This window comes from Mobula hypostoma, chromosome 11 (genome assembly GCF_963921235.1).
Source record: "Mobula hypostoma chromosome 11, sMobHyp1.1, whole genome shotgun sequence".
Lineage (NCBI taxonomy): Eukaryota > Metazoa > Chordata > Chondrichthyes > Myliobatiformes > Myliobatidae > Mobula > Mobula hypostoma.
The window spans coordinates 95,288,411-95,310,972 of NC_086107.1; the positions used below are offsets into that span (position 1 = coordinate 95,288,411).

The following is a 22,562-nucleotide window of genomic DNA, read 5'->3' on the forward strand; positions in this document are numbered from 1 at the left end:
AGACGATATTTTTTACTCAGACGCGGTACGGAAACTTTTTTTGGACAAGTTTTGAAGGAATAGCGTTTTTCCTGTTATTTCTGCGCTTCGAAGTGAAAGGAGTCTGCACTCCCAGAATGCTCCGCAGGGCACAGCCAATCTCCGCAGGCGATAATTATTTTGTTTTACACACATTTTCAGGCTCCGCGTTGGGCCAACAAGTATTTTTTATCTGTAAACCAGAGGAGATTGTTTGGCTTCTTTTTGATGCCGGGCCCGGTTCGAGCGGGGAGCGGGGAGCGGTGGGGCGCATGCGCTCCGGTGATGGCGGCAGTGGTAAATGTTGTAGGTGTCCGGGTCTGGGGAGCGGACAATGGGGAACAGGGAAACCAGGATCGGGGGCAATGGGAGGTTCGGGGACGATGAGAAGGGGCGGAGGAGTCGGGGAAATGAGGATGGTGTCGGGGGTACGAGAGGCTCAGGGGTGAGATGTATGGGGGTCTGGTACTAACTGGTCGGGGACATTGGGGGAACCGGGGTAACGAAGGGGGCTGAGCGGTAATTGGGGTCGGGGATGCCGGTGACGGCGTGGGGGAAGCTAAGGGGTCGGGCGTTACGAATAACGGAGCGGTCAGAGGATCGAACCCGAGTTTTGAAAAGCTAGAGTGTTAATGTCCAAACTCATGAACTCAGTGCGTCAAGTTATACAGGAAAGCGTGCTGTACGCCTTCGTTACCGCCCGATCAACTTTCAGAGAGCTGTGGACTTGGATTCCTTTGCACATCAACGCTCTTAGGGGTCCTACCATTGTTTTTGTACCATCGCTTTACACTGCCCTCCCAAAGTGCAGAATCTCAAAATCCATCTGCCATTTCCCTGCCCGTATTTGCAGCTGCTGTGTATTTGCCTAATCTTCTACACCGCCCAAGACTCCCCCAATCTGAAGGGAATGGAAGGATAGAGATGATCTAGGGAGGGATATTTAGCATGAATTGGCATCAAGATCGGCACATTAGAATCATGTTTATTATTAGTGACATGTTGTGGAATTTGTTGTTTTGTGGTAACAGTACAATGCAAGACATAAAAGTTATTAAGTGTTAAAAAAAAAATCCCTTTTGCCAATCAACTGTCCAGCTCTTGGCTCCATCCCTGCACCTCCTGTCTTCTGTCATTTCGGATCTCCCCCTCCCCCTCCCACTTTCAAATCTCTTACTAGCTCTCAGTTAGTCCTGACGAAGGGTCTCGGCCCGAAACGTCAACTGTACCTCTTCCTACAGATGCCTGGCCTGCTGCGTTCACCAGCAACTTTGATGTGTGTTGATCAGATATTGCAAATGGGTTTGGTAAATTGGTTTATCATTGTCACACATACTCGGTTACAGTGAAAGACTTGTCCCACGTGCCATCCATGCAAGTCATTTCATCACAATCAGTGCGTCAAGGTCGTACAAGGAAAAAGCAATAATAGAATGCAGAATAAAGTGTTACAGTTTCAGAGAGAAGGCAGGCAATAAGGTGTAAGGCCATAACGAGGTAGATTGTGAGGTCAAGACTCTGAATTTAGCATCTGTGTTGTCTGTTCAAAAATCTCTCTCTGTCTCCCTCTCCCTCCCCTCCCCTCCCTCTTTATCTCTCGCTTGCTCTTTACATAGAGACGTAGATAAGGTGGGTGGTCACGTCTCTGTCTCCCAGGGTAAGGGGGTCTAAAACTAGAGTGCGCAGGTTTAAGGTATAAGGGGAGAGGTTTAATATGAACCTGTCAGACTACTTGATGGCTATCATGTGGACAGGCAGAGGCTTTTTCCCAGGGTTGAAATGGCTAACACGAGGGGGCATAGTTTTAAGGTGTTTGGAAGTAGGTACAAAGGAGATGTCAGAGGTAGGTTTTTCCACACAGAGAGTGGTGGGTGCGTGGAATGTACTGCCAGCGATGGTGGTACAGGCGGATACATTAGAGACTTTTAAGAGGTACATGGAGCTTAGAAGAACAGAGGGCTGTGCGGTAGGGAAATTCTAGGTAGTTTCTAGAGTTGGTTACATGGTCAGTGCAATATTGTGGGCCGAAGGGCCTGTAACATGCTGTAGATTTCTATGTTCTATGTACTTCTTCACCCAGAGGGTGGTCTGTTGAGGTGCCAGAGGAACTGGTTGAGGCAGGTACATTCACAACATTTAAGAGACAGTTGGACAGGTAGGTGGATAGCAAAGGTTTAGAGAGTTATGGGCCGGATGCAGGATAGGCTTGGATGGGCTGGCAGGGGTCGGTTGAGCCTGACTGCTGTTGGCCCCGGGTTCTGTCCCATCGACGACTGTGACTCTCTCCCATTGCAGGCGGAGGTTCAGCACCGGCTGGAGCTGTTGCATCTGACTGTCTTCTCCCTCAGCTTCTCACCTTGTGGTCGGTACCTGGCCGCTGGCAACAACTATGGGCAGATTGGAGTCTTCAGGTAGATGTGCACCGGCGTTGGGCTGGCCCCGCCATTCTTCCCTCCCGTCCCACACGGCCACACTTTCCCTGTGACCCTGGCCCTGCCGACCCTTCTGCTTTGACCCCAGTCAAGCTGACCCTTGCCTCTTGACCATAGTGCTACAGAGACTTGACGATAGCCCTGTTGACCCTTGTCCCTTGACCAGAGTCCCATTGCTCCTTCCCCACTAACACTTCCCCTTTGACCTCCTGCTGCCCCACCTCAACCTAGCCATGTCGCACCTTTGCCCTTTCACCTTGGCTTGTCACTTTAACCCTGATCCTCTTGATCCCCTTGATCCCCCACAACCCTCTGACCAGCCTAGGACCTCCCCCCTCCACTTTACCCTGATGGGTAATCAGTTCCCACTTCTCTGTTTATGACCCCTGACCCCCACTACCCTGTGACCCTTGACCCCAGCTCACAAGCTGCTGTCCCTACCTTCCCTCTAATGGATGACCTGCGGTGACACCTTCTCTCTTTCTCCTTCAGCCTCTCAGCCGCCCTGAGTATAGAAGCAACAGAAGAAAATCAGAAACCCATCTTCATATTCCAAGGTAGGAAAGAAAAACTCAGTGTCTGGCCTTTTTTTTTACAAAATACATTTATTACAAATTCATACCACTGCAGTGCTGTTGTACAATCACATTGCAAACAAAACTCAGAGAAATCATGACGAACACAGACTAAACTAACACATTCCCATGTTCATCAGGGATGGAATTTATCTCCTGTGGTGCTCAATGCTTTTGAAACACCTTTACGTTACCTGTGGATGCTGCGTGTTCTTTTTCCACAGCTACCCAGGCACAGGCATGTTCCCTGAACAGTGCCAGGCAGTTAGCCTGGGCAGAACCCTCCGCTGCCCATCTCCAGGACCCACAGATAACTATCCTAGCCAGCCCCAGAAGCAAGTTAACTAGGACATCCTCCTCCCTCCTGGATGACTAAAGGTGAAGAGGGTGGGGCTAAAGTGCAGCCAGAAGGCGAGAAATAGCCCCCCCCAGATGTGCAGATAGAGGCTGCAGCCTGATGGCATGAGTGTCAATTTTTCAAACTTCTGGCAATGCTCCCCTTTTCCCCCATTCCCTCTCTCACCTTGTCTCCTTGCCCACCCATCACCTCCCTCTGGTGCTCCTCCTCCCTTTTCATGGCCTCTGTCCTCTCTATCAGACTCTCCCCTTCTCCAGCCCTGTATCTCTTTCACCAATCAACTTCCCAGCTCTTCATCCCTCCCCCTCCAGGTTTCACCTATCACCTTGTGCTTCTCTCTCCTCTCCTTTCCCCCACCTTTTAAATCATCTACTCAGCATTTTTTCTCCAGTCCTGCTGAAGGGTCTCGGTTCAAAACGTTGGCTGTACTCTTCTCTATTGATGCTGCCTGGCCTGCTGAGTTCCTCCAGCATTTTGTGTGTGTTGCTCCTGACTCCTCCCCCTGCTTTCAGACTCCCTGACATTTTTCCAACAAGTAGAAGGGTGAGTCATGGTGCAAATCCTGCAGCATTTGGATCTGTGACCTCACAGAAGTACCTTGGAAGTGCCGGAGCTGCAGATCGTTCAGTGCATCCTTCTCCTGGTATTCCTGCCATAGCTGAGGGTGCCGGATGGTGGGCTCAAGACGAGACTCTTAAGTCGAGCAACTCTCTCTCGTGCTGTTTGATCTCAGAGTCCCGCCTCTTGTCAAACCCCTAGTGTACTCCTGACATAGAAACTGGACATGCATCTCACCAAAACCATAGGGAGCAGAAATCCTCCTGTCTCTCCCAGAACATCTGGTTGTTAAAATGCCAGTACCTGAACCCCATGTGCAAAAGCAGAGGAGTGAACTCTATCCCTATGAGGTGGTGTCCAGGCATGGTACTGTCCGCATGGAGGCGCCTGAGAAATATAGAGCTGGTCAATGCAGGAAGCTCCCCCACGCCGGATCTTCTCAAGACGGCGCGAGTGTTGGGATGAAGGTTCCACCAGGTGTACCAAATCAAAGGAGCCCACTAGCTGGAGACCAGAGTGGCCCTCTCCTCGAGGATACGGTTGAGATCTCTCCCGAGGGTGACGCAGTCCCCAGGGTCGATGGAGCTCAGCAGGGTGGGACACCTGCTGGAACAGGTGCGTCTGCAAAACACCTCGCGCCTGAGGCATACAGGTTGACAAAGAGCAGTGGTACGCCATCCAGGCACACATCAAGATGGAGCAGGCATATGGGAACAATATCCTGGAGTTTATTGATCTCTGGCTGAGAAGTCAGGGCCAACAAGGTTGCCACCCACCAGAGATGGAGCTGAGGTTGCTCATGTAGACCCCTCCCTGCCAGTCCAGGAGCCGAGTGGACTCGTCTCCTGGAATGGTATGAGTTTCGTGCAGGAAAATCATCAATGAACTCCCATCCCTGAGAGATTGTTAAATCTGCGGAGAGAACCCCTGCTGCTGTTCAGGTTGAGACCAGCTATTGGGAGCTTCATAACCCTCAGCACTGGTACCCTTCCAGTGAAAGCAGAGCTGCTGTTCCCCAAAGAACCCCAAAAGGAGTGAGAATGCTCCTTCACTCCTGTGTCGAGTGGTGGCAGAGCCACCTTCTGTCCCACCATTCCCCCGAAGGAGGGAGGCTGCTTTTCACCCTGCCGCCCCTCACCTTCCTGGCAAGTTGTCAGTGGCCATAGCGAGAAGCTACATAGTTAGCAGCTGCCAACAAATGCAGTCCAAACCTGGTGGAAAAACTCCCAACAGAAGCCCAGAAGCCTACACACAAAAACAGCCACTTACTGAAATGTTCAGGGGACCCTCCACACCTCCAACAATGTATCTGGAAAACTTCACCCAGCAATTTTTCTCAATTTCTTCCAGCTGAATCAGAATAGCTCCACCCTGGGAGTATGGAGGGAGCCTCACTCTGTCTGACCTCAGGACTATGTGTTGGGACGGTGTGAGGGATCTCTCATTGACCTGCTTGTGCCCCCCACAGCTCATGAAGGCCCTGTGTACAGCCTGGTCTCCACCAGTCGCCATCTGCTAAGCTCTGGAACAGGAGATGTCAAGGCCTGGAACTGGAATGACCTCATCAAAAAGGTGAGTGGGGATGGGAGTGGTGTCACAGCCTAGTCCACTGATTAGGTATCCCATACTGAAGCTGGGGAGCAGGGGACGATGTGTCTGACACCCAGAGAGGCAAGGATGGTGTGCCTGTTGCCCAGGAGAGGGGGAGAAGGCAGTGTGTCTGGCACTTGGTCCCAGAGGGAGAGGACAGTGTGTCTGACACCTTACCTCGGGGAGTGAGGGGAGAGGGCAGAGTATTCGACACCTGATCTCACAATGTGTCTAATGCAATAAGTTAATGATTTATTTCAGAGTTGCAAGGAGGTTTGGTGTCGACGACCTGCATTTGGGTAAGTCTTCACCTTCTGATTACCAATTCCATCCCATTCACTCCCAGTGGGACCCTACCCTTTTCCCATCATCTGCACACCCAATAAGACCCCACCTTTTCCCAATCAGAATCAGGTTTAATATCACCGGCCTATGTTGTGAAGTTTGTTGTTTTACGACAGCAGTACATTGCAATATATAATAGGAAAAATGACTATAAATGACATTAAGAAATAAATATTTATTTTCTCATTTCTTGTATACAGTGGATTCTGGTTAATTGGGCCATCAGTTAATTCGGGCAGCCACTTATTTGGAACCATTCTTTTTTTAAAAAATCCTCATTGAGAAAATTTTTGGGTGTCCATATATTTGGGACACTATGCTGCTTAATTGGGGCAGGAGACAGTTGCAGAAGAGGTTCTAACTAGCTTGAGTCGCGCGCACAGAAATGAGCAGCAAGACGATTCTGAACCATTTGGCTCCCTGCAGTTTCAAGCATTCAGGCGTGGAGATGCCAGAAACAGCTGGGAGTGAAAATGAAACCATTTTTACTACTTCAACAAGTTAGGAATGACAAGGAATTTGAAGGTATCAACAATCATGTTGAATGTTGCAATGAAAATGAAGATTTGGAGGATCCAGTCATCGATAGCATTGTATGAAGGCAGTCCATTATCTGCACTAGGTGTCTGCGCTGGTTTTGTTTATTGCATAGAAGGGATTAATTCGTCCATCAGTAACTATATGAACTAATATACAGTTTTATAGTACAACTATTTCAGTGTTCTAATTTGTTCTGTACTTCATTTAAATGCATAATTTGTGACTCAGTTTGTCTTTTTTTATATACCTTTTTAACTATCTCCATGAAACTTTGACTAATTTGAGCAGCCACTTAAAATGTACTGGTCCCGATGTGTCCCAATTAACCGGAATCCACTGTGTACACATACTGTGTGTGTGTGTGTGTGTATATATATGTATGTATGTAAAACAACTCGTATATAAATTGGTGCACTCTCAATGGGACTCCATGCCATCTCGTTCATGCCCAATATCTACATCCCCAATTGGACCTCACCCCATTTTGTTCACTCCCCATCATTCGTGCTCCCCTTTTTGAGACTAATATCCTGCAGGAGGCCACTGCAGATTTGTCCTTTATCCTCAATTGCAGGAGGTTCCCGGGATTTTGCGTTGGACAGGCATTTCCTTTCTGTGCAGTGCCATGGTCCAGGTGGACCTCTGAGGGCAAATCTACACCTCTCCCTTCTCCTTCAGCCCTTAGTGCTCCATTACCCATGCCTGGCCTTAAAGAGACACATGTACTGTGGAAACTGTCCAAGACTGGTTGTGGCTGTTTTACAACCCCATCGACTTACAGTTCTGTTCCTCCACAGGACGCGTTTGGACATCCCAGAGATAAACAGCTTGATTCTCAACCAAGAGGTAAGGCTGGTAGAACATGACACAGGGTGAAGCTCCCTCTGTGCAGTTTCATCACACACTCACGGGGTTCGTGCGCAGAGTGAAATGCTCTTTGCACCGTCCTGTCACACACACCTGTGGTCAGATGCAGCGTGTGGCTCCCTTTGCACCGTCCTATCACGTACTCCTGGGGCCAGACACTGTGAGGTTTCCTCTGCACCATCCACCATGTACTCCCGGGATCAAATACAGGGTGAAGCTCCCTCTGCACTGTCCCATCACACATTCCCAGGGTCAGACACAGGGTGAATCTCCCTCCACATTGCCCCATCACACATTCCCAGGGTCAGACACAGGGTGAAGCTCCTTCCGTACTATCCTATCACACACTCTCGGGGTCAGACACGGAGTGAATCTCCCTCCGCATTGTCCCACCACATATTCCTGGGGTCAGACACAGGACAAATCTCTCTCCTCGTTGTCCCATCACACAATCCCGGGTTTAGATAGACAGCTGTTCGTGTGGAGGTGGGACAAAGCGAAAGAAAACCACTGGATAAAGTTATCTTGAAACATCGAGGGAGGTGTGGTAGGGGACTCCCAACCACCCCAGTATCTGATGGCTAAGGTCTTAGAGCTGGCTAATAACACAGCCCTCGACAGCAAGGAGAGGGGGATCATCCCTGCCACCTGCTGCTTGACTTCCGCAATGATGAGGAGCTCAACAAGTTGTGTGGTGTCACCATTGCTCAGGGCAGGGTCCTGCCCAATTTCCAGGTCCACCCCACTCCCTCCATCTCCCCTCCCCTCTCCCCGTGTCTCTCCTCCCCCCTTGCCATCTCTTCTCCCGTTTCTCCTTCACACGCTCTTCCCTCTGTCTCTCCTTCCCTACCACCTCAACCACTTGCTCACCAGTCTCTTCTGTTCTCTCCAACTCTCATGTTCACCATTTCTTTTGCCTTGCTTCCCCTTCATCCACCAGCAATGTTCCATCTTTTGCTACTAGCGCACAAAGGAATTTAAACGCGCACAAAAAGGTTGTCACCCTCTTCCCCGTTGGCATGTTAAGTATATTTCATAATCATACACAATCACATTTCCTTTTCAGTTTCTGATGTGGACGGTGTTGACAAGGTGGAGTTTGTGATGATTGGCCTACAGATTTTAGAACTGGCTTACTTACGCTGTTCTTAATTGAAGAAATTATTCACTGCGCACATATTATTGTTACTGGTCAAAAAATTGTACAGCGTAAGATTTTTGTGCACACTGGTCATTACAAATTAGAGGGAACATTGTCCACCATGGTTGCTGGGACACCCCTCTTGCACTTTCCCTCCCACGAGACAGACCTTAGTAATACATCTTCCTCCTCCTCACACTCTCTCTCTCTCTCCCTCTTCCCTCCAGGACAACAGTCTGCTAATGGCCTGTGGTGACAACACTGTCCATATCATGGACCTGGAGCACGGGACCTTCACGGTGAGTCTCCCCCAGGGCCAGACCCTCCCTGTGGGTGTGCACTGAGAGTGGGGACAGTGCTGGGGGACCCACCCGCTCTCTGGCCGATCCAGCTGTGGAGGGGGGGGCAGCATCATTCCTCACGTCCAAGCCAGCACTCCGGTCCCATAATACCAGAAGGCATAAGAGCCTCTTCACCCCATTCTCCTGCCTTCTCCCTGTAACCTTTGCCATCCTTACTAGTCAAAAGCCTATAAAATCTCCACTGTAAATATATCCAATGACCATGGCAATGAGGCACACATTTCACCTCCCTCTGGCTGAAGAAATTCCTCCAAACCCAGTGAGATAATGCCATCAGAAACAAGGGACCACAGTGCACACACACAGGTGAATGGCACAGGTGGTGAGGCAGCAGAGACACTGAACAGTACAGTACAGCACAGTGTACACCCTTCTGCCCCGCGATGTGCTGTGCCTACTCCACCATCAATTGTAAAATTGTACAAGGCATTGGTAAGGCCAAATTTGGAGTATTGTGTACAGTTCTGGTCACCATAGGAAAGATGTCAACAAAATAGAGAGAGTACAGAGAAGATTTACTAGAATGTTACCTAGGATTTCAGCACCTAAGTTACAGAGAAAGGTTGAACAAGTTGGGTCTTTATTCATTGGAGTGTAGAAGGTTGAGGGGGGACTTGATAGAGGTATTTAAAATTATGAGGGGGATAGATAGAGTTGACGTGGATAGGCTTTTTCCATTGAGTAGGGGAGATTCAAACAAGAGGACATGAGTTGAGAGTTAGAGGGCAAAAGTTTAGGGGTAACATGAGGGGGAACTTCTTTTCTCAGAGAGTGGTAGCTGTGTGGGACGAGCTTCCAGCAGAAGTGGTTGAGGCAGGTTCGATGTTGTCATTTAAAGTTAAGTTGGATAGATATATGGACAGGAAAGGAATGGAGGGTTATGGGCTAAGTGCAGGTTGGTGGGACTAGGTGAGAGTAAGCGTTCGGCACAGACTAGAAGGGCTGAGATGGCCTGTTTCCGTACTGTAATTGTTATATGGTTATATAATCTAGAATCACAGGACACTAAAGCACAGAAACTGGCCCTATGGCCCTTCTCCCACAAGGTCCATACTTATGCTTAGCTATGTTTATATGAAATCTTAAGGATTTGTGATCACCTTTCTCCACTGGAATGCCAGTCACCTTGCCAGGCTCATTACCCAACACCAGGTCCAGTACAGCTGCTCCTCTTGGACTATTTACGTACTGGTTTAGGAAACTCTCTTAGAGGCACCTAACAAATTCTGCCCCGTCTAAAATAGTTTGTATTCGGGAAGTTGAAGCCACTCATTTCAGCAACCACATTGTTTTCCCAAACCTGCCTGTATATCTGTTCCTCAGTGTCCCAGAGGGTACTGGGGCTTCTCTAGTACAATCCAGTCAGAGTGATTGCACCTTTCTTATTTTTGAGTTCCGCCCATATGGACTCAGTGGATGAGCCCTCCACTGTGTTCCCTCTGAGTGATATGGTCCCTGATTAATAGCACAATTTCACCCGTCTTCTTTTACCTGCTTCTCTATACTTTCCGAAGCATTGAAACCCCAGAACATTAAGCACCCATTCCTGTTCCTGCCCCAACCAGGTCTCTGTAATGACCGCAACATCATAGTTTCACGTACTGACTAAAATGATAGCCAAAAGCAAATTGTACAGGGGATGTGGAGAGTCTGTAGAGAGATATAGATAGGTTAAGTGAGTGGGCAAGGGTCTGGCAGATGGTAAATGTAGGATCATCCACTGGGTCTATAGACGATCAGATGATTATTTAGATGATGAAAGACTGCAGCATGCTGTTGTGCAGAGGGTCTTGGGAGTGCCTGTGCATGAATCACAAAATTTTGGTTTGCTGGTGCAACAGATTATCAAGAAAGCCAATGCAACGTTGGTCTTCATTGCTTGAGGGATTCAATTTAAGATCAGGGAGGTTATGTTGCAACTGTACAGGGTACTGGTGAGGCCGCGCCCGGAGTACTGTGTGCAGTTTCTTGTCTCCTTACTTGAGGAAAAATGTACTGGCAGTGCAGAGGAGGTTCACCGGGTTGATTTTGGAGATGAGGGGATTAACCTGAAGAGAGATTGAGTTATCTGGGATTATACTCACTGGAATTCAGAATGAGAGGGGATCTCATAGAAACATAAAATTATGAAAGAGATAGACAAGATAGAGGCAGGAAAGTTGTTTCCACTGGCAGGTGAGACTAGAAATAGGGGACAGAGCATCACGCTTCAGGGGAATAGATTTATGACAGAGAAGAGAATGAACTGCTTTTCCTAAAGAGTAGTGAACCTATGGAATTCTCTACAGGGAGGCAGTAGGAGCTGCCTCATTAAATATACTCAAGACACAGTTAGATAGATTTTTGTGTAGCAGGGGAACTAAGGATTGTGGGGAAGGGCAGGTAGGTGAAGTCGAGTCCACAGCCAGATCAGCCGTGATCTTACTGAATGGTGGAGCAGGCTTGGTAGGCCAGATGACTGGCTCCTGTTCCGATTTCTAATGTACTGATCTAGGCTCTGAGTTCATCACTTTTATCCAAGACACTCCTAGGGTTAAAATACACACACTTCAACCCATCTGTCCCATCGTGTCAATTACTTGCTGCTTCTCACTGGTGATGGCATTAACAGACTAGAACTAGTCCCAATTTGTACCCCCATTTGAAGCTGCCTTTCGGGCTTCAGTGTATGTGACCTTCTTAGTGCCCTGACCAGTTCTCCATCTCCCCGTAGCGCACACTGAAGGGACACAGCGACTACGTACACTGCCTGACCCTGAGAGACCCCAACGAGTGCATCTCCGGCAGCGAGGATGGTTCAGTGAGACTGTGGGGTGAGTGGGTCCCCAGTGTGGGGTGGTGGGGGGAGGTAGAGGTGGGCTTGGTTCAATGGCTTCTGCATGCTCACTTGCAGACAGAGAGAACACTTGGAAATCTGGGAGTGAATAAGAAGGGGTGGGTCCCATTGGGAGTGAATGGGAAGGGGTGGGTCCAAATGGGAGTGTGGAAGGTGGAGTGAATGGGAAGGGGTGGGTCCCATTGGGAGTGTAGGTGGTGGGAATGAATGGGAAGTGGAGGGTTCCCTTTGGGAGTGTGGGTGGTAGGAATGAATGGAATGGGGCCACTCTCTACCCCGACCCAGCCTCCTCTCTCCTACCGCCCTGCAGATTTACGGATTGCCAGCCAGGTGCAGATGATCGAGCCTCACAAGTACGAGGTAGGTGGACCCTAAGGAGGAAGTCCCTTGACACTCCCCTCCCATAACTTCCTCTCATCCATTTTTTTTATGTTTCCCTCCTCCCTCCTCCTCTCAACTCTCTCCTTTATTCCTCCCCTCACCCATCCCCTCCTCCTTCCCTCTATTGTTCCATCCCTCCATCATTCCCTCCCCTCACCCTTTCCTCACTCCCCCCACAACCCCACCCCACCATCCTGCAGTGAGACGGCAGTAACAGGGCCTGTCCCCGTCTCCCAGCAGTGCTCCAGACCCCAGTATGGCAAGTGGATCGGCTGCCTGACCACCACCGACTCCGACTGGATGGTGAGTGATCTCCTGCGTCACCTCTCACTGTGGGGGGGGGGATGGGCCAGGGCCGGGGAGGAGGGGGATCTGCCCAGGGAGGGAGGGAGGTAGGGGATGGGCCGAGGCGGAGAGGAGGGGGGTCTGCCCAGGGAGGGAGGGAGGGATGGGGAGGGAGGTAGGGGATTGGCCGGGGCGGGAAGGAAGGCGATTTACCCAAGGAGGGAGGTAGGGATGGGGAGGGAGGTAGGGGATTGGCTGGGGCGGGGAGGAAGGCGATTTACCCAGGGAGGGAGGTAGGGGATTGGCCGGGGCGGGGAGGAAGGCGATTTACCCAAGGAGGGAGGTAGGGATGGGGAGGGAGGTAGGGGATTGGCCAGGGCGGGGAGGAAGGCGATTTACACAGGGAGGGAGGTAGGGGATTGGCCGGGGCTGGGGAGGAGGAAGGGAAGAGGGCTGGCAACAAGGGGTGATGGGCTGGGTGATGCTGCTGAGATGTTCCAGTGCAATCTGTGTGTTAATGGACGAATTGTACTGTCTGTCCCCCTCTCAGGTGTGTGGGGGTGGGCCGGCACTGACACTGTGGCACCTCCGCTCCGTAACGCCAACCACAGTGTACCAGCTGCAGGGATGCCAGCAGCAAGTCACCCTGCACCAGGACTTGGTATGGCCAGTGGTGGGGGACTGAGGGGAGGGAAGGGTGATGAGGGAAAGGGAGTGAGGGGAAGGGAGAGTGATAAGGAAAGGGAGGGTAATGAGGGAAGGGGGTGATGAGGGAAGGGAGTGAGGGTGATGGTGAAAGGGAGTGAGGGGAAGGGAGGGTGATGAGGGAAGGGAGTGAGGGGAAGGGAGGGTGATGAGGAAAGGGAGGGTGATGAGGGAAGGGAGGGTGATGAGGGAAGTGTGAGGGGAAGGGAGGTGATGAAAGGAAGTGAGGGGGAGGGAGGTAGTGAGGGGAAGGGAGGTGATGGGGAGAAAGCGAGTGAGTGGGCAGAAGGAAGAGGAGTGGAATGAAGAGAAAGTGGGGGGAAGATAGAGTGAAGGAGAGGAGGGAAGGGAGTGAGTGAGGAGGATGGAGTTAGACAAGAGTGGTGTGAGAAGGGAGTGGGGGAGGAGGGTCAGGTGGGGGGTTGAGAGGGAATGAGAAGGTCTGGAGGTAGGGGAGGGAGTGAGGTGATGCTGGGTGGTCAAACAGGTCATGAGGACAACTGACACTCTCCCTGTGTTCTAGATCCTGGCAGCGGGGGAAGGAGGTCTCATCAGCCACTGTCAGATCACCGGGGAGGTGAAGAGCCAGGTGCCCTGCACTCCCCCCACCGTCTACTCCCTGTTGGTCAACGAGCAGTCCCTTGAGCACAAGGTGAGGGAGCACCACCACGGGACTGTGGGGGAAGGGGGAACAGTGTGCCCGTCACCTGGTCCTGGGGGTGGGAGAAGGGAAGGAGTGTCACTGTGACCCGGGATGGGAATGTTGCGACACTGTGTCCCGGTGAGGGATGAGGGATGGGGCTGTGTAGGGCGTGTAGTCACTGTGACCCGGGGGTGGGAACGTTGTGATGCTGTGTCCCAGTAGGGGGTGGGGCTGTATAGGGCGTGTAGTCACCGTGACCCGGGGGTGGGAATGTTGCGACGCTGTGTCCCGGTAGGGGATGGGGCTGTGTAGGGGATGTAGTCACTGTGACCCGGGGTGGGAATGTTGTGACGCTGTGTCCCGGTAGGGGATGGGGCTGTGCAGGGGATGTAGTCACTGTGACCCGGGGTGGGAATGTTGTGACGCTGTGTCCCGGTAGGGGATGGGGCTGTGCAGGGGATGTAGTCACTGTGACCCGGGGGTGGGAATGTTGCGACGCTGTGTCCCGGTGAGGGATGGGGCTGTGCGGGGGATGTAGTCACCGTGACCCGGGGGTGGGAACGATGTGACGCTGTATCCCGGTGAGGAATGGGGCTGTGTAGGGGATGTAGTCACTGTGACCCGGGGTGGGAATGTTGCGACGCTGTGACCCGGTAGGGGATGTAGTCACTGTGACCCGGTAGGGGATGTAGTCACTGTGACCCGGGGGTGGGAACAATGTGATGCTGTGTCCCGGTAGGGGATGGGGCTGTGTAGGGGATGTAGTCACTGTGACCCGTGGGTGGGAATGTTGCGACGCTGTGTCCCGGTAGGGGATGGGGCTGTGTAGGGGATGTAGTCACTGTGACCCGGGGTGGGAACATTGCGACGCTGTGTCCCGGTGAGGGATGGGGCTGTGCGGGGGATGTAGTCACTGTGACCCGGGGGTGGGAATGTTGCGACGCTGTGTCCCGGTGAGGGATGGGGCTGTGCGGGGGATGTAGTCACTGTGACCTGGGGGTGGGAACGTTGTGACACTGTCCCGGTAGGGCAGAGGTCCCCAACCTTTTTTGCACTGCGGACCGGTTTAATATTGACAATATTCTTGCGGACCGGTCGACGGGGGGGGAGGGGTAGGGTTGCCAATGGACAAGAGTACCAGTCAAATACGTTGTGTTTACCCAGAGAAAGACTACGATGACCATGAAGCCTTGCGCGGGCACCAGTGGGCATGCGTGTGTCTCCCAATTTATTTTTCCCTGCAAATTGTTTTGCGATTCTGTTCGGGGGAGGCGGTGTTAATCACGACCAAATATAGCTGATAAGTGGCTAATACACTCAGTTTCGTTTCTAGAAGGGCTTATCTAACGAATTTAATATTAAACACACAACGCATATTTTCCTCGCATGAATATAGTGATAAGTCAATTATCAGGGGAGCTTGAAGTAAGTGTTGAATGAACTTCCAGTAGAAGTGGTAGAGGCAGGTTCGATATTATCATTTAAAGAAAAATTGGGTAGGTATATACACAGGAAAGGAATGGAAGGTTATGGGCTGAGTGCAGGTCGGTGGGACGAGGTGAGAGTAGCGTTCGGCACGGACGAGAAGGGCTGAGATGGCCTGTTTCCGTGCTGTAATTGTTATATGGTTATATAAGTAAGTCAATAGCATAATAACATTTTAAGTAACGTTTGGATATTAAACACACAGCACATATTTTCCCCATATGAACATATAAAATCATTGCAACACACCAATATCACTGAATCAGTGGGAGCCCTGGACTTGTTTCCCTGCAACAAGACGGTGCCATCGAGGGGTGATGGGAGACAGCGATACTCGAAGGGGGTTCCGTATGTCCAGTCTATTCCGCAATTTAGTTTTCGTTGCATTCATTGCAGAAAACTCCGCTTCGCAGAAATATGTTGGAAGCAACGTTTTCAGTGCTTTCGTGGCTATCTCAGGATATTTAGCCTTGACTTTGATCCAGAATGCCGGCAGAGACGTTATGTCAAACATACTTTTCAGCCTGCCGTCATTTGCAAGCTCGAGGAGTTAATCTCCTTCCCACGCTGACATGGATGACGCGTGGGTAATGGCCTCGCGTGCGTTCAAGCTCAACAGTGGGCGTGACGGAATGAGGAAAGGTGCAGCTGACTCATATCGCCAAATCATATCGTTTCCTCATGGCCCGGTAGTGTATGCTTTGCGGCCCGGTGGTTGGGGACCGCTGCGGTAGTGGGTGTAGTCACTGTGACCCGGGGGGTGGGAATGTTGTGACGCTGTGTCCCGGTTGGCGATGGGGCTGTGTAGGGGACGTAGCTCTGTCCTGGGGGTGCTGAGAGTTGGGGACAGTTTGTCACTGTGTCTTGCTCTCACCCCCACAGGTCCTGGCTGCTGCTGGTAGCAGCAGTTCCATCGACATCTTCACCAACTTCGGATACCGTGCCTTCTCGCTGAGGTTCTCCTGACCTGTGGTGGGGGGGGGGGGCTGTGTGCCGGCTCGGATCCTGGCTCCCTCCCTCTCCTGCCCATTCTCCGGGATCTGCCTTGGGCTACAGAGATCCTCTCCAGCCCCTCCCTCCCCTGCGGGACGGCTGAACCGGTCCCATCACCCTCCCAAGGGAACAGAGCTGCGGGAATGCCCTCTCTTCTAGGACCATTCTCCAAATTTCCCCTTTGTTCAAGGAGTGTGAGGAGTGTCCTCAGGATCGGGAGTCTCCCCCTCCCAGTTCTCCATCCACAGTCTCGCACTCAGGGAATCCCGTGGATGGGAATCTCTGATCCTGAGGGGTGGGAATCTCCCTTTCCTGGATCCCACACAGACTGGAATCTCCCTCTCCCAGATGCCAAGGTGAGGGCACTACGGAACTGTATGCTTGAGCTCTCCAGTCTGGGAATAAAAGTGACAATTTCTCTCAGCACCGTCGTGTCTCTGAGTTCAGTCACTATCAGGACAATCCCACAACCATGGCGGCAGCGGGGGGAGGAGGGAGAGATGAACAGAGACCAATCGATGATCAGAAGCGTGAGAAGACGTAGCTCACTCAGGTTTGCCAATTACATAAGGCATTGATTCACGGCAGTTCGGTTTTTGAACAGTGGCCAATCCGCAATCAGGATTGATTGGCAAGAGCAATTGAAAATAAAGCAGGAGCAAGTGAAGTGGCCTTTGTCGGAGTGGACAGTGTGAGAGTGGTTATTTGTGGCTTTAGCTCTTTTAAGCTTCAATGCAGAAAGGCTCGTGGGAGGAAGTGAAAAAGCTGTTAGTAGAATTTTTTTCAGTTTATTTATTGTTTCCTTCTTTATATTTGCACAATTAGATCAGTAGAGTGCCAGCCAGGATAGTGGAATGCTCCTCTTGCAGGATGCGGGAAGACAGGAAGACCTTCAGTGTTCCTGACAACTCTTACCTGCAAGAAGTGCGTCCAGCTGTAGCTTCTAACAATCTGTGTTAAGTAGTTAGAGTTGGAACTCAATGAACTTCAGATCATTTGGGAGGCTGAGGGGATGATAGATAGGACGTGGAGAGAGAGGTAGTTAAACCCAAGGTGCAGGACACGCAAGACTGGGTGGCTGTCAGGAAGGAGAAAGGGGTTAAACAGCCAGTGCAGAGTGGCCATCCCCCCTCAATAACAGGTGTACCACTTTGTATACTGTTGTAGGGGGAATGACCTAGTGGAGGAAAATCACAGTGGTCAGGTCTCTGGCACTGAGTCTGACCCTGTGACTCAGATAGGAAGGGGGGAGAAGAGGCAAGTTGTGGTGATAGGGGATTCATTAGTTAGGGGAACAAAGGGGCTTCTGTGGACGAGTATGAGATTCCTCCCGACTGCCAGAGTCCGGGTCTTAGGTCATGTCCCCAGCATTCTTAAGTAAGAGGGTGAACACCCAGAGGTCGTGGTCCATGTAGGTACCAATGACTGAGGTAGAAAGAGTGACGAGGTTCTGCAAAGTGAGTTGAGAGAGTTAGGTGCTAAGTTAAAGGACAGGACCTCCAGAGTTATGATCTCAAGATTGTTACCTATGCCATGTGCTAATGAGGCCAGAAATAGGAAGATTATACAGTTTAACACGTGGCTAAGGAGGAGGGAGGACTTTCGATTCTTGGATCATTGGGCTCTCTTCCAGGCAAGGTGGGACCTGCACAGAAGCGCTGAAGAGATGGTTTGCACCTGGACTGGAGGGGGACTAGCATCCTATTGGGAAGGGTTGCTACTGCTGCACGGTGGGGAGTGGGGAGGGAGAGGGGTGTTTATACTGGAGTTGCAGAGGATGGGATCCAGAGTGCTAGAACGGATAGTGGAGAGTTTGTGGAGGCGGATTTTGTTAAGACCTCAGGAATTAAAAGGCTGAGCACAGAGGGACTAAGGTCAAGATGTGTATATTTCAATGCAGGAAGCATTGTAGGAAAGGCGGATGAGCTCAGGGCCTGGATCGACACATGCATTTATGATATTGTAGCCATTAGTGACACTTGGTTGCAGGAGGAGCGGGACTGGCAGCGTGGAGTTGAGTTGTTTTTGACGCGACAGAGCAAGGGGGTGGCATTACTAGTCGGAAAATGTCATGACAGTGCCCTGTCAGGAGAGACTGGAGAAGTCATCTAGTGAGGCTTTATGAGGAACTGAGGAATAAGAAAGGTATAACCACATTAATGGGGCTATATTATAGTCTGTAGGATTTAGGGAAAGAAATCTGTAGAGATTGCAGACTGTTGTAAGAAACATAAAGTTATTATAGTTGCTATTTTTAACTTTCCACATATTGACTGGGACTCCCATGCTGTAAAAGGACTAGATGAGATAGTTTGTCAATGTGTTCGGGAAAGTTTCCTTAATCAGTATGCAGAAGTCCCAATTAGGGAGAGTGTGGTACAGTACTAGGTCTCCTATTAATTAGGGCAGGTGACAGAGGCTTGTGTACGGGAACACTTTGCGTCTAGTGATCGCGTTGCGTTTAGTTTCAAAGTAGATATGCAAAAAGATAGGTCTGGTCTGCAGGTTGAGATTGTAAATTGGAGGAAGGCCAATTTTGATGGTATCAGGCATCAGGCAGTATGGATTGGGACAGGCTGTTTTCTGGCAAATGGGAAATTTTGAGAGTACAAAGCTTGTATGTGCATGTCAAAATAAAAGTTAAATATAACAGGGATAACAGGGAACCTTGGATTTCAAGAGATGTTGAGGCCCTGGTGAAGAAACAGAAGGAGGTGGAGAGCAGGTATAGGTAGGTAGGAACGAATGAGGTGCTTAATGGAGTATAATAAATGCAAGGGAACACTAAAGAAACAAATCAGGAGGGCTAATAGAAGGCATGAGGGTGCCCTACTGAGAAGGTAAAGGAGGGACTCTACAGATACGTTAAGAGCAAAAGGACTGCAAGGGACAAAATTGGTCCTCGGGAATTCCAGAATGGTGATCTATGTGCAGAGCCAAAGAGGTGGGGGAGATCTTTAATGGATTTTTATTGCATCTGTGTTTACTCGGGAGACGACACAGGGTCTATAGAAGTGAGGTCATGGGCCTTATACAGATTACAGAGGACGAGGTGTTTGCTGTCTTGGGGCAAATTATGGTGGTTAAATCCCTAGGGCCTGACAAGGTGTTCTCTCAGACCCTGTGAGAGGCAAGTGCAGAAACACCTGGGCCCTAGCAGAGATATTTAAATCATCTTTCGTGACATATGAGGTACTGGAGGATCATAGGCTAGCTAATGTTGTTCTGCTGTTTAAGAAAGGCTCTAAAAATAAACCAGGAAATTATAGGGCAGTGAGCCTGACATCGGTAGTGGGAAAGTTCTTGGAAGGTATTCTAAGGGATCGGATATGAGTATTTGGATAGACATGGACTGATTTGGGATGGTCAGTTTGGCTTTGTGCGTGTTAGGTTGTGTCTAACCAATCTTGAGTTTTTCAAGGAAGTTACCAAGAAAGTGGATTATTGAGAGGCAGTGGGTATTGTCTAATTAACATTCACCACACATTTGACAGGCTCCCGCATGGAAGGTTCCATAGCTTGGCATTCAAGACGAGGTAGTAAATTGGATTAGACATTGAGTTTGTGCAGAAGCCAGAGGGGTTACCTCTCGGACTGGAGGCCTGTGACCAGAGGAGTGTGGCGGGGATCGGTGCTGGGTCTGCATCTATATCAACGATTTAGATGATAATGTGGTTCACTGGATCAACAAATTTGCAGATGACACCAGGACTGGGGGTGTAGTGGGCAGCGAGGAAGACTATTAAAGCTTGCAGCGGGATCTGGACCAGCTGGAGAAACGGGCTGAAAGATGGCAACACACATCAAAGTTGCTGGTGAACGCAGCAGGCCAGGCAGCATCTCTAGGAAGAGGTACAGTCGATGTTTCAGGCCGAGACCCTTCGTCAGGACTAACTGTAGGAAGAGTGAGTAAGGGATTTGAAAGTTGGAGGGGGAGGGGGAGGGGGAGATCCAAAATTATAGGAGAAGACAGGAGGGGGAGGAATGGAGCCAAGAGCTGGACAGGTGATAGGCAAAAGGGGATATGAGAGGATCATGGGACAGGAGGTCTGGGAAGAAAGACAACGGGGGGGACCCAGAGGATGGGCAAGAGGTATATTCAGAGGGACAGAGGGAGAAAAAGGAGAGTGATAGAAAGAATGTGTGCATAAAAAAAAAGTAACAGATGGGGTATGAGGGGGAGGTGGGGCATTAGCGGAAGTTAGAGAAGTCAATGTTCATGCCATCAGGTTGGAGGCTACCCAGACGGAATATAAGGTGTTGTTCCTCCAACCTGAGAGTGGCTTCATCTTTACAGTAGAGGAGGCCGTGGATAGACATGTCAGAATGGGAATGGGATGTGGAATTAAAATGTGGGGCCACTGGGAGATCCTGCTTTCTCTGGCGGACAGAGCGTAGATGTTCAGCAAAGCGGTCTCCCAGTCTGCGTCGGGTCTCGCCAATATATAAAAGGCCACATCGGGAGCACCGGACACAGTATATCACCCCAGTCGACTCACAGGTGAAGTGTTGCCTCACCTGGAAGGACTGTTTGGGGCCCTGAATGGTGGTAAGGGAGGAAGTGTAAGGGCATGTGTAGCACTTGTTCCGCTTACACGGTTAAGTGCCAGGAGGGAGGTCAGTGGGGAGGAATGGGGGGGATGAATGGAAAAGGGAGTCGCGTAGGGAGTGATCCCTGCGGAATGCAGAGAGAGGTGGGGAGGGAAAGATGTGCTTAGTGGTGGGATCCCGTTGGAGGTGGCGGAAGTTACGGAGAATAATATGTTGGACCCGGAGGCTGGTGGGGTGGTAGGTGAGGACCAGGGGAACCCTATTCCTAGTGGGGTGGCGGGAGGATGGAGTGAGAGCAGATGTACGTGAAATGGGGGAGATGCGTTTAAGAGCAGAGTTGATAGTGGAGGAAGGGAAGCCCCTTTCTTTAAAAAAGGAAGACATCTCCCTCGTCCTGGAATGAAAAGCCTCATCCTGAGAGCAGATGCGGCGGAGACGGAGGAATTGCGAGAAGGGGATGGCGTTTTTGCAAGAGACAGGGTGAGAAGAGGAATAGTCCAGATAGCTGTGAGAGTCAGTAGGCTTATAGTAGACATCAGTGGATAAGCTGTCTCCGGAGACAGAGACAGAAAGATCTAGAAAGGGGAGGGAGGTGTCGGAAATGGACCAGGTAAACTTGAGGGCAGGGTGAAAGTTGGAGGCAAAGTTAATAAAGTCAACGAGTTCTGCATGCGTGCAGGAAGCAGCGCCAATGCAGTCATCGATGTAGCGAAGGAAAAGTGGGGGACAGATACCAGAATAGGCATGGAACATATATTGTTCCACAAACCCAACATATATTGTTCCACAAACCCAGGCATAGCTAGGACCCATACGGGTGCCCATAGCTACATCTTTAGTTTGGAGGAAGTGGGAGGAGAAATTATTAAGAGTAAGGACTAATTCCGCTAGATGGAGCAGAGTGGTGGTAGAGGGGAACTGATTAGGTCTGGAATCCAAAAAAAAGCGTAGAGCTTTGAGACCTTCCTGATGGGGGATGGAAGTATATAAGGACTGGACATCCATGGTGAAAATAAAGTGGTGGGGGCCAGGGAACTTAAAATCATCGAAAAGTTTAAGAGCGTGAGAAGTGTCACGAACATAGGTCGGAAGGGATTGAACAAGGGGTGATAAAACAGTGTCAAGGTATGCAGAAATGAGTTCGGTGGGGCAGGAGCAAGCTGAGACAATAGGTCGGCCAGGACAGGCAGGTTTGTGGATCTTGGGTAGGAGGTAGAAACGGGAAGTGCGGGGTGTGGTGACTATAAGGTTGGTAGCAGTGGATGGGAGATCCCCTGAGCGGATAAAGTCGGTGATGGTGTGGGAGACAATGGCCTGGTGCTCCTTAGTGGGGTCACGATCGAGGGGTAAATAAGAGGAGGTATCCGCGAGTTGTCACTGTGCCTCGGCAAGGCATGGCAGATGGAATTTAATGCAGACGAGTGTGAGGTGTTGCACTTTGGTTGGACTAACCAGCACAAGTCTTACACAGTGAACAGTAGGGCACTGAGGGGTGTGGTAGAACAAAGGGATCTGGGAATACAAGTCCGTAAGTCTTGAAAGTGCCGTCAAAGGTAAATAGGGTCGAAAGAAAGCTTTTAGCACATTGGCCTTCATAAATCAAGGTATTGAATACAGGAGATGGGATGTTATGTTGAAGTTGTATAAGACGTTGGAGAGGCCTAATTTGGAGTATTCTGTGCAGTTTTGGTTACCTACCTACAGGAAAATTGTAAATAAGATTGAAATACTGCAGAGAAGATGTACAAGGATGTTGCCGGGTTAGTAGGACCTGAGTTATAAGGAAAGATTGAATACATTAGGATTTTATTCCTTGGAACGTAGAAGATTGAAGGAAGATTTGGTAGAGGTATGCAAAATTATGAGGGTAAATGCAAGCAGGTTTTTTTCCACTGAA

At 50.3% G+C, this 22,562-nt stretch overlaps 1 protein-coding gene across 4 annotated transcripts; it reads left to right on the top strand.

The window, feature by feature from the left end:
• The first annotated feature begins 149 nt into the window (after positions 1–149).
• thoc6 (THO complex 6) lies at positions 150–17,163 on the top strand. 4 transcript variants are annotated; one of them, XM_063063304.1, is made up of 13 exons: positions 150–315; positions 2,314–2,429; positions 2,943–3,007; positions 5,410–5,513; positions 5,793–5,830; positions 7,214–7,262; positions 8,652–8,723; positions 11,500–11,599; positions 11,933–11,982; positions 12,241–12,306; positions 12,839–12,949; positions 13,517–13,645; positions 16,004–17,144. In XM_063063304.1, exons 1-13 carry the CDS (start codon positions 247–249, stop codon positions 16,085–16,087), a joined length of 1,053 nt encoding a protein of 350 aa, XP_062919374.1. In that variant the 5' UTR covers positions 150–246; the 3' UTR covers positions 16,088–17,144. The 4 variants fall into 4 exon arrangements, with proteins under 4 accessions (XP_062919374.1, XP_062919373.1, XP_062919372.1 ...); XM_063063303.1 differs by having other exon boundaries at positions 150–324; positions 16,004–17,143; XM_063063302.1 differs by lacking the exon at positions 150–315 and adding an exon at positions 332–463 and having other exon boundaries at positions 12,244–12,306; positions 16,004–17,163.
• Positions 17,164–22,562: the final 5,399 nt, after the last annotated feature.

What these genes read in the sequence shown, in the direction of transcription:
- thoc6 (XM_063063300.1), top strand. Translation starts at nt 353, where the DNA reads ATGGGGAACAGGGAAACCAGGATCGGGGGCAATGGGAGGTTCGGGGAC. An exon ending in GGAATGACCTCATCAAAAAG is followed by an intron (nt 5,514 to 5,792) that starts GTGAGTGGGGAT and finishes GATTTATTTCAG; the next exon opens with AGTTGCAAGGAGGTTTGGTG. An exon ending in TCGAGCCTCACAAGTACGAG is followed by an intron (nt 11,983 to 12,240) that starts GTAGGTGGACCC and finishes CCCGTCTCCCAG; the next exon opens with CAGTGCTCCAGACCCCAGTA.